At 43.0% G+C, this 24,597-nt stretch overlaps 1 protein-coding gene across 2 annotated transcripts in view; it reads left to right on the forward strand.

Moving 5' to 3' along the window:
- Nucleotides 1-24,597, forward strand: part of Atp8b1 (ATPase phospholipid transporting 8B1) — a 107,543-nt gene that overhangs the window by 53,876 nt on the left and 29,070 nt on the right. For both annotated transcript variants that reach the window (XM_070029058.1, XM_070029059.1), the window contains exons 3-14: nt 6,357-6,454; nt 7,739-7,852; nt 10,949-11,047; nt 11,160-11,221; nt 11,831-11,903; nt 12,010-12,080; nt 14,469-14,551; nt 14,665-14,823; nt 15,105-15,193; nt 18,164-18,354; nt 22,695-22,903; nt 24,268-24,311. In XM_070029058.1, coding sequence (XP_069885159.1) covers nt 6,357-6,454; nt 7,739-7,852; nt 10,949-11,047; nt 11,160-11,221; nt 11,831-11,903; nt 12,010-12,080; nt 14,469-14,551; nt 14,665-14,823; nt 15,105-15,193; nt 18,164-18,354; nt 22,695-22,903; nt 24,268-24,311 — 1,292 coding nt within the window. The remainder of the gene's footprint in view (nt 1-6,356; nt 6,455-7,738; nt 7,853-10,948; nt 11,048-11,159; nt 11,222-11,830; nt 11,904-12,009; nt 12,081-14,468; nt 14,552-14,664; nt 14,824-15,104; nt 15,194-18,163; nt 18,355-22,694; nt 22,904-24,267; nt 24,312-24,597) is intronic.

A 24,597-nucleotide genomic window follows, 5' to 3' on the forward strand; every position in this document is an offset into this window, starting at 1 on the left:
ATAGAGCATACCATTGCACATGAGCTGATACTTGAAACCCCAGCCCTATGTACCTACGACACGTGCATGTGCACATGATCACAGGCATCTGTGCACAGGGGTTCACACTGTGTCTTTGACTCTGTGTGCCACCCTTTTGCCTTTGTCACTTGACCAAGTGCTGTGGAGAATTTCCTGATTGTCCATATGGAGCCATTTCATTTTCTCCCTCCTGACTGCTCAGGGTTTTCTTGTGTGAATGTTTAACCAGCTGCCCCTGGTAGGCATTTTGTTTGTTTCTAATCTTTCTGATAAGCTCGACTGCATTTGAATAGCCCTGGACTACACCACTTCTCTCTTGTCTGGGTAGAGTGGAAGTGGAAATAATGTCTAGAAGAGGGATTACATAGTCCATGTGTGTGTGTGTGTTTTAAATTTTGAGTTACAGCTGAATTGCTGTCCACAGAAGCTATCTTCTCAATCCAGCATGCCATCAGAGTCGTTATTCTTGGCAGTTATTTAGTTATTGTGAGATAGAAATCGGTACCTCCATGAAGAATTGCACTACTCTTTGAACTTGAGTGGTTCTTTTTTTTTTCTTTTTTTAACCTCTGGAAAAGCCATTAATTGGAATTTCACTTTAAATGAATGCTACTCTAGTTCTGTACCTATTTCTCTCCTGGGTTTTTTTTTTTTTTCTTGCTAGTAGGTGAAGCTTTTGATCTTTCAGTTCCTCTGGTTTACTGGGATTTGTACTGATACAGGTTTTTGCTTGCTGGGGACTCAAAGCCAGCAGAGAGAGGATGGTGGCACAACTAAGATGCCTTCTTTTACCGGATGGCAGTAAGCAGAGGAATTGGTAACTGGGGGCAGTCTGGGCATTGTGGAACAGTGTTTAGGTGATTTGACAACACAAGCATTTGCCAGACTACAAGATCCCCTGGAGTCACATGTGGCTGATGGTAATTGCATCTCTGCCCATGTTTCTTCATGATTGTATTGGCTCAACCTTGGTTAGTTATCTTTCCAGCTTTGTAAAGGTTGTTTTGTGTTGAGAATTTATATCTATTTTCTTTGTTAATATTTCCATTCCAAATGGGATAAGCTACTGGGTGCCAGTGGCTCACGCCTGTAATCCTAGCTACTCAGGAGGCTGAGATCTGAGGATCGGAGTTCAAAGCCAGCCCAGGCAGGAAAGTCTATGACAAACTTACCTCCAATTAACCACCAGAAAACAGGAAGTGGTGCTGTGGCTCAAGTGGTAGAGCACTAGCCTTGAGCTAAAGAGCTCAGGGACAGCGCTCAGGCCCAGAGTTCAAACCCCACAACTTACCAAAAGAGAGAGAGAGAGAGAGAGAGAGAGAGAGAGAGAGAGAGAGAGAGAGAGAGAGAGAGAGAGAGAGAGAGAGAATAGGCTGCTTTCTTTTTCTATTCATTAACCTTGTGATCCAAGTGTCCCAGAAAGTTCTGTAAGATAAGTTAACCCTCACTACATATTAGATCAAAAAGTTGAATATCTTCAAGTGCTCTTTTGTTATCCTTGCCCCAAACATGCACATTAATGGAGCATGCTTTAATAATAATAATAATGTTCTTAGTAATAAATGTTCTGTGATTGTTTTTTTTAATAAATATGCCTGTGATTATATTTTGAAAAAGCCAGATTAAATATTTCTTTTTTTACACCAGAACTTCTGAGATCTTTTAACGTACTGTCAGGTCTGAGAGAGGAATCAGATATGTTTTGCAAGTGTTTTTGACCACAGAAGACCATTTCCACATGTTTAATGGTCTCTGCGGGGCGTGCTATTCAGATAATTAACTCAAATCTCATGCAAGAATCAGAAGACTTGACCTCTGACTTGTCTCAGTGGGGCAAACTCAGGAGCCCCACCTGGAACTAAGGCTATTGACTACTTGACTACAATCAGGATTCTGAAATTAAGTAGAACTGTTGTTGTGGTTTTCACAGATAAGGTATTTTTTCAAGCTTCCCCCAGAGGTGTTATCAAATATGTAAAATTAAGACACCGAGGTCATTTCTGGTTAGGTCCTTACTGGCTCCTACTTGAGGTCAGCACCCACCTCTGTATGAAGCTTCCTCATGAAGATGTCTGGGATAAGGGGGTGGAACTGGATCCAGGGGCTTTCTTATGAAGAAATTTAATGAGCCACAGGCAGGGACTAAAGGAAGGGTGGGAAAGCTTGTTATTAACAGGATGACATGGTCTTTCATTCTGGATATTTCTGGTTTTGTTTATTGGTTCTTTCTTTCTTTCTTTCTTTCTTTCTTTCTTTCTTTCTTTCTTTCTTTCTTTCTTTCTTTTTTGAAATAGTGTCTAACTATGTAGCTCTGGCTGGCTTCAAACTCAAAATCTTCCGTTTCTACCTCCTTTGTGCTAGAATTACAGGCCCATACCACCATGCTCCACTCCACCCCCTACCCTTAGTATTTCTAAGACTGATCTTTTAACCCTTATCATTGGCCTTTTATTTCTTCTCCAGGAATCTTGGGTATTTTTCTTCTTAGCCTTCCTGAAATTTGGGAGAGTTTTCTAGTATCTTCTAGAGGACTAGTGACTGGGAGGTGTCATAAGTCATCTGTGAATTCAGATAAACCACTAGAAGTGCATGCAGCCAGTTATGATGACATATTGCTATAATCTAGCCTTTGGGGCTGAGATGGGAAGATTATGACTTTGAGACCAATCTGGGCTACACTGTCTTAAAAATAAAACCACACACATACAAATAGCTGGGCAGGGATGGCTTATGCCTGTAGTCCTAGCTACTCAGGAAGCTGAGATCTAGGGATTGAGGTTCAAAGCCAACCCAGGCAGAAAGATCCATGAAACTCTTATCTCCAATTAACCACCAAAAAGCCAGAAGTAGATGGAGTAGATAGTGCCAGCCTTGAACAAAAAAGTTAAAGGATAATGCCCAGACCCTGAGTTCAAGCCCCAGTACTGGCACACAGAAAAACAAAACAAAAGGGCTGGGTAGAGTACTTGCCTAGCTTGCATGAGACCTGGGTTCAATTCCTCATTACCATATAAACAGAAAAACCTGGAAGTGGTAGAGTTGCCAGCCTTGAGCAAAAGAAGCTCAAGGACAGTGTTCAGGCTCTGAGTTCAAGCTCCAGGACTGGCCAAAAAGAAAAGAAACAAGAACAACAACAAAAAAACAGTGACACAATACATCCACCTGCATGTCACTTGGGGAAATTGATCTACATGTATCTTTAACCTAATACCTAATGGTGTTTTCTTAGCTTTCACTACAAACAGATGCTAACTTTGTGTTGAACTTTTAGGGCAGCCACATGGCTGTGCCTTCCTGTCAGGAATCCAGGCACAGCTGCATGGTGGGACAGCAGTGGAGAGGGGTTGGTCTTGTCCCTATTAGTGGTCATCCTAAGTCCGTGCTTGCAGGCAGTATGGTACTTACCATGGTGAGAAGGTCTGGACTGTGCTAGAGAGCCAGCTGCACTTGGAGCTAGTCAGCTTGCTCACCCTGCCTGTGCCTCAGTTTCCTTATCTGTATAGTTGAGGTGGTAAGGTTAACTTCTTGTCATGCTGCCTGGAACATAGTAAGCACTAACATGTTAGCTGTAGAGCGAACAAGAGGAGGTGAGTGGACAAAACAGAGGAGGGAGCTTCTGTTTCCCAGTGGATATGGCCTGGTGGAAGATCCTAAATTCCCATTCGCTGCTGGGCTCCACAGATAGATCACCCATTGAGACAGGAAGCGATCAAATCCGAATTCATGATTTGGGGTGTAAATCCTATATATGGAGGATGTGTAGGGGAGGTCAGGATGCGCTTGTTGCTCTCCAGTCTCCTGCAGGAAGCTGTCTCAGGAGGGAGGAAGACCTGGCGTCCAGAGCCACGATGTGGACAACAGTGACCATTACTGTCTCTGTGACTCATCTGGCTAGGATGGAGAGAATGTGTGAGAGAGGACGAGTGCATTTCTGTCCATCCTCAGGGCGTGAGTGGGCCTCACCCCACACTCAGGCTGTCTCATGGTGCCGGGGCAGCCAACAGAGGAAAGGCTAAAGCTGTGCACATTATCAGTGGATTAGTAAAGGATAGATCACAGAGATCTGAAAAGGATCAAAACTGCTCTGTTGTAGGGGTTGGGTCAAGGTGACTGTCCTGGAAATGGGGAGTTGGAGGACCCGTAGGCACAAGCAGAGCTGTCCAGGCAGCTGTGTGTGAGTATTGTACTGGGCTGTTCATCACATCCATAGGGAATGCCACTGGTTGGAGCAGCTTAGTCCAGTTTGGCAGAAGAGCTGACGTGACTGGTGTGCCCACATGCACCCAGAGACCATGGACTTTGCATCCACCACCAGATAGGCTATTGCCCAACCAACATGAGCTTTTTTTTTGGCGGCGGGGGGGGGGGGGGGTGTCTGGTTGTGGGGCCTGAACTCTGGGCCTGGGCGCTGTCCCTCAGCTCTTCAGCTCAAGGCTAGCACTCTACCACTTGAGCCACAGCACCACTTCTGGCTTTTTTCTTTTTCTGCTTATGTGGTGCTGAGGAATCGAACCCAGGGCTTCTTGCATGCAAGGCAAGCACTCTACCACTGAGCCATCTTCCCAGCCCCCAACATGAGCTTTAAAGGATATGCTGGACCTAGCCTGGCCACCAGGGGAGAGGGTCATTAGTCTACAACAACTTCAGAGAAAGCTAGGCTCTTCTCTTGAAGCCTGTACAGATCTTTGGCTATAACCACAAGGAAATAACAGTTACCTGTGAAGCTTGCCACTGGGCCCCGCCCTGTGCAGCTGTCCCTTTCTCAGGCACATGGAAGCTATTTGGGGCTATGGGGAAAGCATAGTTATGATAACTATGGAGGATTCCAGAGGGATTCAGAAGAACCTAAGCCATCCCCGTCCGGGTACCTGCGGACCTGCATGCATGTGGCAAAGGCAGGGAGAAACCAGTGGCACCAGGCTCCGGAGTGGAGTTGGTACGAAGAACTTCTACACAAGATGACAGGCAAAGTGAGGAGCTGGCTACTGAGTGGAAGGAAAGGCGCTGCGCTTTGTGAACAGGGAGGTGCATATGAGAGATCTCAGCAGAGTTAAGAACCATTAAAACAGGAGAGGAAGCCATGTGCTGGTGGCTCACACCTGTAATCCTAGCTACTCAGGAGGCTGAAATCTGAGGATCGAGATTCAAAGCTAGCCTGGCAGAAAAGACCGTGAAACTCTTATGTACAATTAACCAACAAAAAGCAGGAACTAGAGGTGTGGCTCAAGTGGTAGTGCATCAGCCTTGAATGAAAAAGCCAAGTGAGAACATAAGCTCCTGAGTTCAAGCCCTACTATTCTCTCTCTCTCTCTCGCACTCTCTCTCTCTGACTCACACACTCTCTCTCTCTCTCTTTGTCTCTCATACACACACACACACACACACACACACACACACACACACACACACACACACACACACACACACACACACACACACACACACACACACACACACACACACACACACACACACACACACACACACACACACACACACACACACACACACACACACACACACACACACACACACACACCAAACAACAACAAAAAACCTGGGTGAAGACCTCTTCAAAAGACTGTTGGGGAGACCACTCAGGAAGAAGCAGATTAGCAAGAATAGTGTGGTGGGGAAAGTTCGAAAAAAAAATATTGAACTTTCTAAGTTTGATGTTGGTCTTCTAAGTTCCCTGAGCTTTAGACATTGCCGTAGAAAGGACTGAGCCACTGGGTAGCCTAATGTGTATTAAGCTGAACTTGGAGAAAGTTCATGAACTGAACTTGGAAAGACGACCAGCATTGGTCACCAGGAAAAGGCAGGCCCAGCGATGACCTAAGACAGAACTTCAAAGTGCTGAACATTTCATACAGTGGAAATATTACCAACCATATCGATGAGATTGACAAAAAAATAATTTGGCTATCACCTTGTGGATCTCTGGTATTTTCATAGGGGCTATGTTTAGAGGTAAAATTGTTTGTTTGTTTTAGAATTTCAGTGGAACAGTTGATCAAGTCACACAGGACTCTTATTTTGATAGGGCTGCTAACAGTGGTTTAAACAACAGAAATTGATTTTCTCATAGTTCTGGAGGCCTGAAGTTCAAGATCAAGGTGTCAGTCCGTAGGCTTGGTTCCCTCCGAACGCTGTGAGAACAGGATCCACCCAGTCCTCTGTCTGTGGCTTGCCGATGGCTATCTCCCAAACTAACTTCATATTATCATCACCACACTGTCCCTTTTGATACAGACATGGGTCATGCTGGATTAGGATTTACTCATGACTTCAATTAGATTCCTCTTGCAGTGACCCTGTCTTGTTCCCTTTTAAAGATTGCACATGGCAAGTCAAAGCAAATGACCGGAAGTTCCATGAACAACCCCATTTTATGAACACAAAGTTCTTCTGTATCAAGGAGAGTAAATATGCGGTAAGTCAATTCCTGAATTGTTTTTATAAAAGCTCAGCATTCTCCTGACCCTGTCATGCATGTCAGATTCATGCACCAACTACTTCCAAGTAACCTGTAGCCTGGGGTATTGCTAATCCCTATGGGTTCTATACAACATCATCTTTCTTGAAACTTAACTACCCTGAAGGTGGGTAGGATTGACAGGAGATAAAACAAACCAGATTTACCCAGATTAAAACAGTTCCCTGTGGGTGTACAGAGCTCTCTTGAAAGTATTTTAGGAAAGATGATCAAATGTGGTCACAGAAGCTCTCTGTTTGAAAGCAACAAGTTGGAAATGCATTTAAAATAAAATGAATGTAACATCTATATACCTAAAATTGCTTATTTCCTTTGAAATACGACAAAGAACACCTGTTAAATGTGGACACAAAGGTTGTATCTATTTTAGCTATAATAAAATACTGCAATTGGGTGACTTAGGACACAATAAATTTATCATTTCCTAGTTAAGGGGCTCAAAGTCAAGATGTTAGCAGGGTTGGGTTCTTCTGGAAATTGTCAGAATGAGTTCTTGTCTAACTTCTGGTGGTTACCCACAATTCCCAGCTTTGCTTAGCTTGTAAACAAATCACTTCAATCCCTACCTCTGCCTTCAAGTGGCCAACTCCCTGTGTGACTGACTATGCGCAGGTCCTTCCTCAGTTAGGAGCTCAGGACTCCACTCATCTAGCATGAAGATCCTACGTCCAAATAAAGTCCCATTATGGGGGAACCCAAGAGTGTGTTCTACACTGAATTATACAGGAGCCTCTTTTCCTGCTCGGCTGTGCAGACATCTGCAATTGACCGAGACATCTGACAGCAATTTCCAGAAGGTCACTGTCCACTCTTGGTGTCTTGTTTCTCCTCTGATATAAGAAGTCATTCAAGCCTGACTGCAATTAAAAGCATAAAGAAAGAGGCTGGGAAGGTGGCTTAGTGGTACAGTGCTTGCCTAGCATGTGTGAAGCTCTGGGTTCAATTCCTCAGTACCACATACACAGAAAAGCCAGAAGTGGTGTGGCTCAAGTGGTAGAGTGCTAGCCTTGAGCAAAAGAAGTTCAGGGACAGTGCCCAGGCCCTGAGTTCGAGCTCCAAGACTGGCAAAAAAAAAACAAAACGGATAAAAGAAATCTCAGTATCCTTTTTCTGACTGATGGATTACAACCCTGGGTTAATTGTAGAATATGGTGATTTTTGCAAGTATATAAACTTGATGTTTGGCATCACTTACAATGTTTTTCTTATTTTTTCCAACAGAGTAATGCAATTAAAACATACAAATACAACGCACTTACCTTTCTACCCATGAATTTATTTGAGCAGTTTAAGAGAGCAGCCAATTTCTATTTCCTGGTCCTACTTACCTTACAGGTAATGATATCTGAAATCTTCTGGGAGTTATGATATGTCAATATCATTGAAGTTGTGGTCACATGATGTGGACAGTCTTGGAAATGTTCTCTTTTTTGTTTGTGTGCTAGTCCTAGGGCTTGAACTCAGGACCTGGGTCTTGTCCCTGAGCTTCTTTGCCAGTTGAGCCACAGCTCTACTTCTAAATTTTTTGGTAGTTAATTGTTGGTAACAGTTTCATGGACTTTCCTTCCCAGGCTGGCTTCATATCTTAGCTGAGATTATAGGCATGAGCCACTGACACCCAGCTTGGAAGTGGTTTCTTAAGAAAAAAAAAAAAAAAAGAAAAAAGAAAAGAAAAGAAAAAAGAATTTTTTTTTAATTAAAAAAATATATTTGGGGGGGGGGGTCCGGTCGTGGGGCCTGAACTCTGGGCCTAGGTGCTGTCCCTCACCTCTTCAGCTCAAGGCTAGCGCTCTACCACTTGAGCCACAGCGCCACTTCCGGCTTTTTTTCTTTTTGCTTATGTGGTGCTGAGGAATCAAACCCAGGGCCTCATGCATGCAAGGCAAGCGCTCTACCACTGAGCCACCTTCCCAGCCCATAAATTAAAAAAATTTTTTTTGTTGGTCGTGGGGCTTGAACTCTAGGCCTGGGTGCTGTCCCTGCGCTCTTCAGCTCAAGGTGAGCGCTCTACCACTTGAGCCACAGTGCCACTTTCAGTTTTCTAGTGGTTTATTGGAGATAAGAGTCTCACAGACTTTCCTGCCCGGGCTGGCTTTGAACCTCGATCCTCAGATCTCAGCCTCCTGAGTAGCTAGGATTACAGGCGAGAGCCACCGGTGCCCAGCTAGAAATTATTCTTAATTAGTTTAAAATCAAGAATTTCTGCAGAGGAGCTCAGTACCTTATCTACAGAATCAGCTCAGTCAGTATTTGAACAAGAAAACAATACTACATTAATTCTGTTTTTCAAAATTTGATTCCATAATTATATGTTCCAAACGATATCCCTGAAGTGAATAGAACCAAAATCTTCACTTTATAAAATTATTTGAATCCTCAAAGCAAATCTATCTTTATTTTTATTAAATAAATATAATTTCCCCAAGAATATTACTGACATTAATATTTTGGTCAGAGAGCTCATGTTTTTTTTTGTGGTGTAGCTTTGCATTAGAATAGACCTCCTCTTTGCTGATTTTTCTTGTTATTGTGGTATAGAATTCACTTAGCTGGAAAGCAAGACTTTTCATCTGTGTTAGAATAGTTGCTATAATCAAAGTGACTGTATGCACTTTTCAAGTGTGTTAGGATAGTTGCTATAATCAAAGGGACTCTATGCACTTCAGTTAGTGCTCAGAGCAGATCTTTGGCATCTGACATATAAATTACGTAACATCTACTTTATCAGATTCTTTACATCAAAGGTTGGATTTGAAAAGCAGTCCTGCTGAGTAAGGTGATAAAATGGTAGCTTGTGTGTCTCACAGGGGAGGGGGATGGAGGATGCATGGAGTGAGAGGAGAGAAAAGAGAAGAAGCGATGCTAGGGGGAAGCGGATGCTCAGCAGATTTGGAACACAAGGCCTTCAGACTTAGTTTTAAAATGTAGTATTGGCCAGTGATGGTGGTTCATGCCTGTAATCCTAGCTACTCAGGCCGAGATCTAAGGACTGAGGTTCAAAGCCAGCCTGGGGAAGGAAAAGTCTGTGAGACTCTTATCTCCAATAAACCACTCAGAAAACTGGAAGTGATGCTGTGGCTCAAGTGGTAGAGTGCTAACCTTGAGCTGAAGAGCTGAAGGACAGCGCCCAGGCCCAGAGTTAAAGCCCCATGACTGACAAATAAATAAATAAATAAATAAATAAATAAATAAATAAAATGTGGTACTGCTGTCTGGTGACAGATGTTCTAACAGCTGTGTGCAAAGGCGCACACTGGGAGTTATAAGGTGCTTCTGGGGGACACGGCTTCCTTCTGTAAGAAACGAGGAGAGACCACCTTATTCACAAAGTTTGGGAAATGATCCACTTTCTGTGTTCTCCAATTACCTTCTCTTATGGGCAGTATGCACATCAAGATGAAGTAATTGACTTAAGCTCTTTCCTTGCATTTTCTTGTATAATGCACACTTAATCCCTGTATCTCCCAGAGTTAAGTGCCAGCATAACCTCATTTTGCAGAGAAGAGGCCTACCTTAAGGTAAAGTAACTTGCTGAAGGTCTCAAAACCATTTTGTATGGAACTAACAGGGCTGCATCCAGGAGCTTAACTTCATATAACCCTAAGTGATGTGGCCCGATGATTTACAGAATGATTACAAGAGATCCTTGTTAAATTTACCTCCCAATCCTCCTAATTGCTGTTCTTTCAAACTGGGAAGCGTGCTTGCTCTCGCTTGTTTTTTTTTGTTGTTCAAGGCTCACACTCTAGTCACCTGAGCCACAGCTCCACGTCAGGCTTTTCACTGATAAACTGGAGACAAGATAATCTAAGACTATACCTCTCATGCTGCCTTTAAACCTTGATATTCAGATCTTATCAGGTTACAGCTCTTATCAGATTACAGGCCTCAATAAGCTACAGGAGCCACGTTGGAAATCTGCCTTGATGGAAAGAAAGCATCCTCCAGGCCAGCTCTTTCCTTGCCTAGTCCGTGACCTTCTTCAAGTGCTGCCATCTTTGCCTACAACATGGGACAACCCTTCCCCCACCTCCACCCCCCCCCCCGCCCCCAGGAAACACTGGCAACCTACTGTGTGCAGACAATCTGCCATGCCTTAAAGTTAAGGATCACGTCCTCCTACATCCCCTTCCGTTAATTATGATTTTCACAAAACATTCAGAGCAGTTCTCTTTTAGGTAGCATGTTACAAAACTTCCTTGGTATTCAGTTGGCCACAGTAAGATGACTAACTCCTGGCTGTGTTCCAAGAGGTATAGAGTAGAACCAGGAAGAGAATGGAGCCAGGAAGAGGCTGACTAGATCCTTACATGCCATTTCCTATATGCTCTGCAGTTGTATGGTAGAAGAAATTGGTATTGGAAAGCGTAGCATTAGCAATCTTAGATACACCTCCATGGGTATATCTGTAAGACCTTTTCCTTTCTTTAGGCAATTCCTCAAATCTCCACCCTGGCATGGTACACCACACTTGTGCCCCTACTTCTGGTGCTGGGCATCACTGCCATCAAAGACCTGGTGGACGATGTGGTAAGAATGTCTCATACAATTGTCTATCACTGCTCTGAGCTTATTATAATCTGGTACTAATGCACTATGTATTGAGTTGGTTAAAATGAGTTTTCTCGTCTTCCTTTCAAAGGCTCGACACAAAATGGACAAGGAAATCAACAACAGGTTATGTGAAGTCATTAAGGATGGCAGGTACGTTGTGGCCTTCCATGTGTCGTGGAGCTACAAGGATGTCTTGAATGGATGGGCTTAGAGAACATAATGAGTGTTCTCTATTAGGTGGTCGAAGTCTGCGAGTGTATTCACTTTGTAATTCCTAAGCGTCTCTTAACTTACACAAGACACTGGATCACCTTCATGATCTCCAGGCTGTATACAAACTGGATGATATGCCATTGCCAACTGGACTTTGTGTTACCAGCACCTCTGGACCTGGTGCTATCAGCTCATCTGGCAGTTTCCTTTAAGGCTTTGCTGGATGTCATGCTATCTTTCTCAATTCCTCAGCAGAAGTGATTTCTCTTTCTTGATACTGGCCCCCAGGAATATTTCCTGACACTGAAGTCTTCACATCACCATTGACCCTTCTGAGAATGATTACATCCTCATGACCATGGAATATGGGTCCAGCATTTAAAGGACAACTTCTAGCAAACTTGTCCCCAAGATTTGTGCATTTTCCAGAATCTCTGAACTCAATCTCCAGACATGAATACTAATAATTGCTCATTATTGTTCATTGATAATAATTCCCTTGCTTGAAAGTTAAAAAAAAAAACTATCATTATTTTTAACCCTTAGGTTCAAAGTTACCAAATGGAAAGACATTCAAGTCGGTGATGTCATCCGTCTGAAAAAAAACGATTTTATCCCAGTAAGTAAACTAGTCCTGCTCCCCTAATTCTTGTTTCCTGCAACCCCAAGCCTCACTCCCTCCACCCTGGGGTTACTGTGTCACCTGTGTCTTTTGCTTTGAACAGGCTGACATCTTGCTGCTATCCAGCTCTGAACCTAACAGCCTGTGCTATGTGGAGACGGCCGAACTAGATGGGTGAGTACACTGAAGATGACCTTTTACAAAGCTGTCCTTGGGGGCATATTCATTGCCTCACGATTTGCGCGTGCCAGCCAGGAAAGCCTGAGGTCTGGCCTTGCCTCTGCCGCTTGGTAGGGGTCCACCAACCCCACATGGAGTGGCCTCTATCTCCACATGGCTGTACTGGTGGCTCACTCCTATAATCCTAGCTACTCAGGGAGCTGAGATCTGAGGGCTGAGATTGGAGGCCAGCCCCAGCAGACAAATCCATGTGACCCTTATCTTCAATTGACCAGAAAACCAGAGATGGTAGTATGGCTCAAGTGGAGCAGCACCAGCTGTCAGTCAAAAGGTTAAATGAGAGCTTGAAGTGGTGAGTTCAAGTTCTAAGACTGGCATACACACAAATAAAGCATTGCTGAGCAGTGACCAGGACAATAAGCATGACTGTCCATATTACTATTTCAGAGAAAAGAGTAGGGTTTTTTTTTAAGTCTTTGGCACTAGACAATTATGAATTCTTCCTTTGTTGGTTTTGGCTATTCTTCTACAACTTAAAAGAGAATAGTTTTATTTTTGACCAGTTTTCAATAGGATTAATGAGTGCTTACCAGGGTGACAGTTTTAGCCCATTTAACAGCCCTGTGAGATGAACACTATTACTACTTGTGATTTACTGTGAGGAAACTGAGACCCAAGAAGTTGAAGCAGTCTGTCCAAGGTCACCCATGGAATGACAGTTGGGACCTTGTGCCCCTGGTTCCCCAGGGATTCATCCACTACTTCATGAAGGGCTGAAGTCGCATGACTGAACAGCTGGCCTCTCCTTCTCTATAGTCAAGTGACAACTCAATCTGGACATCAAAGAGCTGTTAACCTTACCAGTGAGAGAGTCTACAAAGGTGTAGATTAATGAAGATGAAATCCTAATGTACCCTGGCAGAAAAAACAAACAAACAGTGGAGTTGATCATGATCAGTCAGCTTCCTAATAGATAAAAAATTCTAATGGAGTCCTAGGGGCACCTGCCTACTGTACCAAGGCGGCCTTGACCCCAGAGCGCATGCCCGAAGGTGGCCTTGCCCCCTCCCCTGACAACGGCATGTCTCCACCTGCTGCATACACACACAACTCCTTCCCTTTCACTGGGATTGGTGCAGCCCCCTCTCCTCATTCCTGAATCAAACTGTCTGTCATCAACATGTGACCCATTACCCTCTAAAGAAGCTCAGTTTGTTGCATAGAGTTATCTTAGAGTGGTGAAATATTAGACGCTACTTTTTTCTTTCTTTCTAAACAGTGGTTTGGAACACAGGCTGGTTTAATGAGGGGAAAGAATGTGGCACTTTTCTCCTGACTGTCACAATAGCAAATGATTTGGAAGCCAGCAGTTCCCGGGTCTGGAATTTTACTCTAGGGAAAAAACAAAACAAAACCTCTTCCAAGCTAAAATTCTGTGATGAGAGCCAGCCAGATGTAATAGTGTGTGCCTGTAATTTTAGCTGCTCAGGAGGCAGAGATGGGAGGATTATGGTTCAAGGAAGATCCAGATAAAAGAGTTATCATGATTCTATCTCCAAAAACAGCAACACAAAAAAAGCTGGAGAAAGAGAAAGGATTAGAGGGTTATTCAGGGCAAAACACAGTAGATGCACCTCTGAAATACCAGAGTAAAACCCCCTTCATACAATGAATGCACACAGTGAAAAACAAAACAAAAAGCTGGGCATGGTATTGCATGCCTTTTCTCCCAGTTACTTGGGAGGAAGGAGTGGGACAGTGCCCAGGAAAAAAATGACAGATCTGAAAAATACAAGGGGGCTAGGAGGCATGGCTGGAGTGGTAGGCAAAGGCACAACCTAGAGTTCAAACCCAAGTTATACCAAAAAAAAATCCAAAAAGTTACATGTGAATAGGATTTAAAAATAGGTAATGTGGGTACCTGTGACTCCTACCTGGAATCCTGGCTACTTGGAGACTGAAATTAGAAGGATCAAGGTTCCAGACCAAAAATATCCATGAGATTCCATCTCAATAAGGAGAAGCTGGGCACAGGAGCCCATGCCTATATCCTAGCTGCAAGGGAAGCCTAAAATAGGTAGATTGTATTCTAGATACCTGCTAGGGGAGGAAGCCAGAAGCAACAACAACAACCAAAACAACAACAACAACAAAACAAATAGAAAATCAAAGTTAGATCCAAGAATCAGCAGTAGACTGCTTAGCAAGTTGAGACGCTGAGTGAAAATCCTAGTGTTGGAAAAATATCAGTATTAGTAATAGAAGAAACTAATGTTAGCTTTCACTTTCAGGTTTTCCCAATGTGACTTTCTTCATTTCCTTCATGTTCTTGTAGCTCTAACATGTGCTCATTTATTCTCTTCCACCCACCCCTCCCTTTAGAGAAACCAATTTGAAGTTCAAAATGGCACTGGAAATCACAGACCAGTACCTCCAAAGAGAAGATAACTTGGCGACATTTGATGGTTTGTCCAAAATATGTCTGACTTTTTACATTTTACTTACTTGATTACTTTAGTTGTTGGCTAAAAGCAGAAAAAAAATCTTCTAAATTCTTAAATCCTGTGTTTCCTAAAAGGCTTTATTGAATGTGAAGAACCCAACAACCGGCTGGATAAGTTTACGGGAACATTGTTTTGGAGAAACAGAAGTTTTCCCTTGGATGCTGATAAAATTCTGCTGCGAGGCTGTGTGATTAGGAACACTGACATTTGCCATGGCTTGGTCATTTTTGCAGGTATTTTTGAGACTTTCTGGGGAAATTGATCTTCTGTGAGCACTTATTTAAAAGAAAAAATTGTGGAGTTTTTTTGGGTCCTTTTTCCATCAAAGCCAAGAATAATTTTATTCATATACTTACTAATTGATTTCCCCAACTATTGATCACCATGATTTCCTTTGTCTGTAAAGTTGTATTGATACATAACCATACCCATCAATTCTGTTTGGCCTGTGGCAAGTTTTGTGCTACCATGGAAGAACTGAACAGTTGAATCACTTTGGATTTTCTGTTTTTAGGTGCTGACACTAAGATAATGAAGAATAGTGGAAAAACCAGATTTAAAAGAACTAAAATCGATTACTTGATGAACTACATGGTGTACACGGTATTTATGTTCCATTTTAGTAGATGAGGGGTTAGACTGCTGCCATCTGCTCTAATTTTCTTATGGTTTCCTAGCGCAAAGAAATCTGACGTCTTTAGATGAGGAGAACAATAATTGGGTGCTTCTGGCCTAGGAGCTCAGAAATGCTATTCTTCTAGTAGGACAGACCCCTGTGAGAGAAAAATTACACATGTGGACTATCTGTCCCAAGTACTTTGGTGTCTAGAGCACAACTGGTTAAAAAATTAGAGAAAGCCAGGTACCAGTGGCTCACATCTGTACTCAGGAGGCTGAGATCTGAGGATTACAGTTTGCAGCCAGCCTAGCAGAAAAGCCTGTGAGACTCCTATCTCCAATTAGTCAGTGAAAAGCCAAAGAGGAAGCATGGCTCTAGTGAGCAAAAATGCTAAAGGAGCATGCCCAAGCCTTGAGTTCAAGCTCCAGCACTGGAAAAAAAATCAGGGCATATTATTTAACAGGTTGAGGATCCCAAACAAAGGATAAGGTAGATTCGTTTCCTGTAATTGTATTTTTCATAAATGCAAACCTCAACTACATTTCCTTCTCCTGCTTCTTCTTCTTGTTTGGTGTGTAGCATACACAATATAACTTCATATATTCCAAACACAAGACAAGGCTAAAAAGAAGGTATATAAGAGGGCCTCAAGACCATGTCTAAGTTTGATGCTGGATAAGAAGGACTCACAGAATTTGGCACATAGCTGTGCTCATAGCGATGACTTATTACAGCAAAAGGACACAAAGCAAGATCAGAAAAATACCAGGCACAGGGCAAAGTCCAGAAGAAATCAGACAGAGGCCTCTAAGAGTTCTTTCCCAAAGGAGTCACCTACAAGCCAATTCCCCCACCCCACCCCCAGCAGTGACTTGTGACCATGTGTGTATCTTCCAGAAAAGCTCATTAGAGTCTCTTACCTAGCACTGGTTATGTTGGTACCACCTGCCCGGCAGACACCAACATTCTAAGACTTCCTAAAGGAATGCAGGTGGTTAGCATACATAATGTTGTTTACATATTTAAGTTCAGTGGGCCATTCATATCAGATAAGAAATAAAAAGCTCTCCCCAAACTGAAGCATCCAATTGCCAGCCAAAGGCCAACCTGACAAGCAGACCGACCTGAGGAGAGGAGTCTCAGGTCTTCCATGTTAGGTCTTGTCTGCACACAGGTGACTCCCAAATATTAAGCAGTTCTCCAACATCCTTAGGTTGCAAATATTTAGTTCAGTTTGATTATGTAAATTCGTAGGGACTTAGAACTCTTCAAGTAATATAATCATTTAAGAAACAGCTCCTTTTTCCCCTGCTCTCAGATTTCATGAAAATTTTGCTGGAACTTGGCACCTCCATCTTTAGTTGGCATGGTCATGTTCCTGGCCATGGTCAAGGTCATGGTCAAGGTCATGGTCTTGTGTAGAACACTTATAAAGGGCTCATCTTCTCCGTGCCAACTTGCTTTGAGACATAGAACTTTCAGAATCAGTGTCCAGAAATGTAATAGGTCCCAGAAATTTCATTCCTACTCCAAATACTCAAAAACAGTAGGACAGTTGACTTTTGAATGTGCCCCATAAATATATGCTCATCTATTTCACAACATAGTTCTTTTGGTCTTGCTCCTTCCTTCCTTCCTTCTTTCCTTCCTTCCTTCCTTCCTTCCTTCCTTCCTTTCTTTCTTTGTTTCTTTCTTTCTTTCTTTCTTTCTTTCTTTCTTTCTTTCTTTCTTTCTTTCTTTCTTTCTTTCTTTCTTTCTTTCTTTCTTTCTTTCTTTCTTTCTTTCTTTCTTTCTTCCTTTCTTTCTTTCCTCCTGGGGCTTGAGCTCTGGGCCTGAGCACTGTCCCTCAGCTCTTCAGCTCAAGGTGAGTGCTCTACCACTTGAGCCACAGTGCCACTTCCGTTTTCCTGGCGGCTTATTGGAAATAAGAGTCTCACAGATTTTCCTGCCCGGGCTGGCTTTGAACCGTGATCCTCAGATCTCAGCTTCCTGAATAGCTAAGATTACAGGCGTGAGCCACCAGCGCCAGCTTGGTCTTGCTTCTTAAGTAATCTTGTTTACTGTGCCATCTCATCCTTATGACATTGTAGCTTCAGGAATAATTATGCAAATATGGATGACATTTCTGTGCTCTAAAAAAAATTTTTTTTAATCCAAGCCTGTAATCTCAGGCTTCTGGATCCTAAGGTAGAAAGATGGAGAGTTTGAAGCCAGCTTGAGCTATGTAACAAGACCCTGTCTCAAAAATCAAAACAAAGAAGTAAAATATTTCCATGCAATATTTTCTGTGAGAATCCCAATTCAGCATTGTCTGAAACTGTTTCAGGCAGGGTAGAATATCTTCTGGTATTGTTCAAACCAAAAGTAATTGAAAGGGATATGACAGAACCTTCTCTTTTGAAAGATAATTTGGGGAATAAAATAAAACTTTGCTTTATACATGTACTATAAACCAATCACTCATAACAAATAGACTCCTAAAGCATTCTTGTAGTACTGTTTCGCTTTGTTTTATTTTATTGTGCCAGTAATGAGGCATGAAATTAGGACCTTAGACATTCCCTTAGCTTTTTTCATTCAAGGCTAGCACTCTACCACTTGATCCATCCCTTCACTTCTAGCTTTTTGCTGGTTAATTGGCAATAAGAGTCTCAGGGAGGGGATTTTTCTGTCCAGGCTGACTTCAAACCAGGATCTTCATATCTCAACCTCCTAGGTAGCTGGGATTATAGGAATGAGCCACTCATCCCTGGCACACATATTCCTGTTTTATATATACATATATATATGCATATATATGTATATATAAAACAGGAATATATATATATGCATATATATATATAGTTTTTATAGTCTACTAAATCACAAACATGGAAGTACTGCATAAAGTTCATGAGCATCTATGAAATGCATGGGGTGGAAATTCACCCGTTTCAATGTTTTCTGCCTTCTAGATTTTTGTTGTCCTCATCCTGCTTTCTGCTGGCCTTGCCATCGGCCATGCTTACTGGGAAGCACAAGTTGGCAATTATTCTTGGTACCTCTATGATGGAGAAAATGCCACGCCCTCCTACCGGGGATTCCTGAATTTCTGGGGCTACATCATTGTGCTGAACACCATGGTGCCCATCTCGCTCTATGTCAGGTAACGACTGTCCTCCCCTGGGTGTCTGGTCTTCGGCGAGACTGTAGTCTCTTTCCACAACTTCATGTGAGTGATCATTGTTCCAAAGGTCAAAAGGAAACAAGAAAGTAACTTGTGCTTCAGAACTGAGGGTAAGATAGAGAAAGGAAATGAGCGTCTGGGAATCTCTTGGTGCTAGGCACTGCCTATCTTATCCTCTTTGAAGATAAAGTCACTGATATGCCAAGGTCAAAGGCAATAGTTATTCAGTTGGTGTGATTTTTTTCTTAGTGGATTCCAAAGCCCAAGCTTCAAAAAGAGCCTGGGAGAAGGGGAAAATTTTACATGTCATGGAAAAACTTACATCCCTTTTTGATGATCCCCCCATCCCCCTGTCCTTATTAAAGCCTTCCTTATTACTGTCTGTCACACCCAAGCTGGCAATCAAAGTACCCACCTTCCTGCCACTACCCTTTAGTGAGAGAGAAGGTCCTTGCTTTCCTTCAACCTCTCAAAATGTTGTTTCTCTTCTCAGTAGCACAACAAAGTAGTCACAACAAAGTTGACATAGGCTGGGCACTAGTGGCTCATGCCTATAATCCTAGCTACTTAAGAGGCTGAGATCTGAGGATCATAGTTTGAAGACAGCCTGGAAAGAAAAGTCTCTGAGACTCCTATCTCCATTTAACTACCAAAGAAACAAGAACTGGAGCTATGGCTCAAATGGTAGAGTGTTCACCTTGAGCAAAAGCTCAGGGACAGTTCTCAGGCCATGAGTTCAAGCCTCAGGACTGGCACCAAAAAAAAAAAAAAAGAAAGGAAGAAAGGAAGGAAGGAAGAGAGAAAGAAAGAAAGAAAGAAAGAAAGAAAGAAAGAAAGAAAGAAAGAAAGAAAGAAAGAAAGAAAGAAAGAAAGATAGGAAGGAAGGAAAGAAAGAAAGATAGGAAGGAAGGAAAGAAAGAAAAAGAAAGAGAGGGAGGGTGGGAGGGAGGGAGGGAAGAAGAAAAGGAAGGAAGAAAAGGAAGGAAGGAAGGAAGGAAGGAAGGAAGGAAGGAAGGAAGGAAGGAAGGAGGAAAAAAAGTACTAACAAGTATCAATAGCTTTGTTTGATGATACTTTTGGGGGTATAGGGCGGGGAGAGGGGGGAACTGTGCCTTGGAATATACCCAGCAGCCAGAGTGAGTTCTTGGTTTCAATAAATCATAGCCCTGTGGTACCTGGGATCTCACATGCAGACCTGTAATTAGCAGCATGTGTTTTATGTTAATTTTATTACATGGGCATTTGTTTTGTTTTTAATTTTATTACATGTAATTACTGTTGCTTTCCTCCTGCGAAGGAAGGCCCTGGGGCCCGCCATGTTTCCTCTAGCCACTTGAATAAAAACTGACACCCCTGTGAAGGGAGCGTACATATGTACTGCATAGATTCTGTGCCAAGCCTTCAATGTGTGTTATAAAATACATAGTATCCTTTATGTCATTTGAGGGTTTAAAAAGTGATATTACTAGACGAATGCGATTCCTTTATTTCTTTCCAAAGCAGATGTCAGATCAAGTTTTTCCAAACAGAATCTCCTAATTTGTCTTCCTCTCCAAAGCAGCTTTCTGTCTCATCCAGAATAAAATCGTTGTGGCCACAGAATCACCATGGAGGCCGAGGGGAGTCTAGGGCTCCACACTCTGTTGGTGACTCTTCCCCCTTTTCCTCAGCCCATCTCCCTGGGATCCTGCCACCCCAGGCGCTTTTATGCTCCTGCTACCACCAGACCTTTATACCTTCTCCTATCTCTGCCTACAACAGTCTTCTCTAGATAGCTCCATGCTGCTCGTTTTTTTATTTCCTTCAGACCTCAGTGGAGATGTCACCTTGTTATCCTGGGCCCTCCTGGATCACCCTATTTAGCCCATCACTTCTCTTCCCTGTTGGCCTCCCTCTCTGCTTCCCCTGCTTTGATTTTCTGCAGAGAACACTCAGAACCTAATAAAAGTATAGGTTTCCTGGGTGTTTTATTTGCCTACCATGGCCAGAATGTAACCTATTTAAGGGCAAGAATTCCAGGTGCTTCATTTGTTGTTGTATCTTCCATACCTAAAATGGTGATTGGTACCCAGTAGGACCAATGGAGTGTTAAGCTCCCTTCAGTGAAATAAAGACCTTTTTCCAATTGCTAGGTATGTAAATAGCTTCTTTATACCTGAGGTAGTAACAAGCACATGCTTGTTAGCCAGGCACTTGGAGGCTGAGGCAAGAGGATTATAAATATGAGGACAGTTTGGACTATATAAAAAGATCCTGCCTCAATCTTACTATCATACCTCACCCCCCAAAGCCTACATAATTCCTTGGTTTCAAAAGTGAAATGACCCTTTTAGATTGTCTTCTTTTGAACATCTATAACTTGTAAGAAAATAGAAAATAAATACACTTTTTCACAGTATGGGAACACAATATAGGAGTTCTGTGCATGAAAGACTTTATCCTGTTTGAGAACACACAGAGGTCTGTCACTCACTGGCCACTCACCCTCATGACCCTACAGCTAGTGGCAAAGGTGAACTAGCCCATCTCAGTTGTCTGGATGTGACAAGGAAGGAAGAAAGAATAAGGATGTTGCCTCTGGGGTGCTGTCTGCAGTGTCATTATGTCACTGTTCCCCAGACTCTGTGTTCCAGAGTTCCATGGCCTTGGACTGACATGCTTAGAAGGATGGGGGAAATCACACTCAGAAGATGCTGTGACAGAACACAAGTGACCTGAAGTCAGCTTGACCTTGAAGCTGGGGAGTGGTACTTTGGATCAAGAGAACCCAGAGGCTATCCACATGGCCCATAGCATGGCTTATCCCCTTGAGGATGTCTTCATTTATTCAGGCTACTAGAACAAAACACCTTAGGCTGACTAACTTATGAACAACAGAAATTTATTGTTATACTTCTGAAGGAAGTCCAGGAGCCAGGGATAGCCTATTGGGTGTGTCTGGTAAGGACTCCCTCAGCTTCTGTGATGGCATCTTTTCTGCGATGCCATCACATGGCACAAGGGGAAAACAAGCTCCCCTCGTCCCCTTTTATAGACACCAGTCTCATTCACCAAAGCCTTGCTCTAAGAACAAACCATTTCCTCACTGCAGTTGAATTGGAGATTATGTCTCAACATATGGAGTTTGGAGGAACACTAAGAATGTTCAGACCAAAGCAGTAGATAAATGGGTTACTTATTTGAAATATACAGCTTCAAAAAGCAAAGATCCGCTTTGGCTCACAGTTTCAGACAGTTTGACCTGTTGGCACTTGGCTCTGTGCTTCTGTGTTGTGAAGCAGAACAACCTTGTGGCAGGGTATGTAGGGGAGGAAGAGACCGCTATCTCATGGTGGACAGGAAGTAGAGAGTGTTTCAAGGAAGGGACAGGAATGAGAGAGGGAGGATATAGGAAGGGGCCAGGGCAAGATGTAGTGCTCAAAAACAGGTCCCTGTGACCTTTGTTTTCCAACTAGTCCTGTTTCCTACCTTTCACCACCAATGCTATCCTACTATAAATCTATCAAGAGATTAGTCCATTGATTAGATCAGAATGCTCTGGATCTAATCTCTCAAAAATGCCATCACCAGCTGGGGCGGTAGTGGCTCTCACCAGTAATCCTAGCTACTCAGGAGGCTGAGATCTGAGGATCATGGTTCAAAGCCAGTCTGGGCAGGAAAGTCTATGAGACTCTTATCTCCAATAAGCCACCAGAAAAACAGAAGTGGCGCTGTGGCTCAAGTGGTAGAGCCTTATCCTTGAGCTGAAGAACTGAGGGGATAGCCTTCAGGCCCAGTGTTCAAGCCCACAACCAACACACACACACACACACAAATGCCATCACAGACTGGTAGCTTACACCTGTAATCGTAACTACTCAGGAGGCTGAGACCTGAGGCTAGCAGTTCAAAGCCAGCCTGGGAAGAAAAGTTCATGAGCTACTTATTTCCAGATGACCATGGAAAACTGGGAGTAGAGCTCTGGCTCAAAATAGTAGAGTCCTAGCCTTGAGCAAAAGAGCTCAGGGTTAGTACCCACGTCCTGAGTTCAAGACCCATGACCAACAACAACAACAACAAAAAAAAAACCAATGCCATCACAGATCTAGAGGTGTGCTTTAACAATAATTGCCTATGCATCTCTTCATTGGATCAAACTGACAGTCAAGATGAATAATCACAATAAGCAAATCATGATTGGGGGTGTGGCTCAAGGGGTAGAATATCTGCTTAACATGTGCGAGGTCCTGAGTTCAAACCCCAATAGTTCTTAAAAGAAAAGTAAGGGTAAAAAGGACTACTTGCCACTCATATGCCATGAAAGAAATCTCTCTTACCAGCGTGGAGGTGATTCGTCTAGGACAGAGTCACTTCATTAACTGGGATCTGCAGATGTACTACTCTGAGAAGGACACACCTGCAAAGGCCAGGACCACCACGCTGAATGAGCAGCTCGGGCAAATCCATTACGTCTTCTCGGATAAGACGGGGACACTCACACAAAATATCATGACCTTCAAAAAATGCTGCATCAATGGACAAATCTATGGTGAGTAGGAGGGTATTGAGAGGAAAAGAGAAAAATCAGAGGTCAAGTTCAGAACTACACCCTCGATGACAAGATTCAGATGTAGTTTGGGTCTGAAATAGCAGGGATGGTTGACTATTGAATCATAGTGGAAGCTTCATTCCTTGTGTACTGCCTGGAACACAGCCTGCCTTGCTGAAGTTGCTGGTGCCCTTGCTTTGTGCAGTCATGTGGATATGGGCATCTCTAGTCCACTGTCAAAGAGCATCCTGGGCACTGTTAGGAAAACATGTATGGCAGAGGTCAACAGTCAGAAACAGATCCTTAAAAAGCCAAAAGCAAGTGCCATCCAGGTCCCATGGTTCAGATCTATAATCCCATCTACTCAGGATGCTGAGATCTGAGAATCAAGTTTAGAAGCCATCCTGGGAAGAGAATTCTAAGAGACTGTTGTCTTCTATTATTTAGTAGAATGCCAAAAGTGGAGGTGTGGCTTAAGTGGGAGAGGGCCAGCCTTGAGTGGAAAAAGCTAAGGGATGTGCCCAGGTTCTGCGTTCAAGCCCTAGTACTTACACAAAACTCAATTGCTATATGATCAGCAATTCCACTTCTAAGTATATATCATACTGAAAGGAGTTGGGAACCAAGACCCAGAGAGATTTGTGCACCCAGTTTCACCACAGCATTACTTACAATAGCCAAAAGGAAGAAAGAACCAAAGCGCCAATCCATGCATGAACAGATAAGTAAAATGTGCTATACACAGACAGTAGGAACTATTTGGCCTTATAAAAGAAGAAAATTGTATCTGTGCTTTGATATGGACAAATCCTCAGGGCATTGTGCTGAGTGATATAAGCCAATCTCTCTCTCTGTCTCTCTGTCTCTCTCTCTCCCACACACGCACTCACTCACTCACAAAAAGGTCAGTGTCATGTGGTTACATTTAGAGTAGTCAAGTAGAATGATTCCTAAAGACAAAGTAGAGTAGTAGCTATCTCCAATTAACCACCAGAAAACTGGAAGTGGTGCTGTGGCTCAAATAGAGTGCTAGCCTTGAGCTGAAGAGCTCAGGGACAGGGCCCAGGCCCAGAGTTCAAGCCCCATGACTGACAAAAGCAAAAAACAAAACACCTAGACTGGGGTGGCAAACTTGTTCTGTGAAAAGCTAGATCATAGGTATTTTGTTCCTTGCAGGCTCTATATGGCCTCTATCAAGTACTGGCAATTTTTCACTTTTTTCCACCTATTGGAAAATGTGAAAACCATATCTAAAAATAGTTGATGACATCTAAATCACCACTTTCGCCATGGACACAAACTGGGCAGGCAGAGTCTGTGAATGCCATGGATACTCAACTTGTTTTGTCCTGTTTGTTTCTCAGGAGATCATCGAGATGTTTCTCAACATAATCATAGCAAGATAGAGGTGAGTCCTGCAAATTAAGGAGTGATTGGAGATGTGTTTTCTAAAGCTGTATGGATAAAATTCCTCCAAACTGTGTGGCCTAAAGCAACAAGAATTTATTCTTACAGTTGTGGAGGCCAAAGCTTGAAATCAGTGTTAAGTGCTATGTTCTATGGGGCATGAGTGGCTCACACCTGCAATCCTAGCTACTCAGGAGGCTGAGACCTGAGGATCATAGTTCGAAGCCAGCCTGGGCAAGAAAGTCTTTGAAACTCTTACCTCCAAGGAAAGTCTGTGAGACTCTTTT

This window comes from Dipodomys merriami, unplaced genomic scaffold (genome assembly GCF_024711535.1).
Source record: "Dipodomys merriami isolate MVZ:Mamm:240054 unplaced genomic scaffold, mDipMer1.0.p SCAF_2, whole genome shotgun sequence".
NCBI lineage: Eukaryota > Metazoa > Chordata > Mammalia > Rodentia > Heteromyidae > Dipodomys > Dipodomys merriami.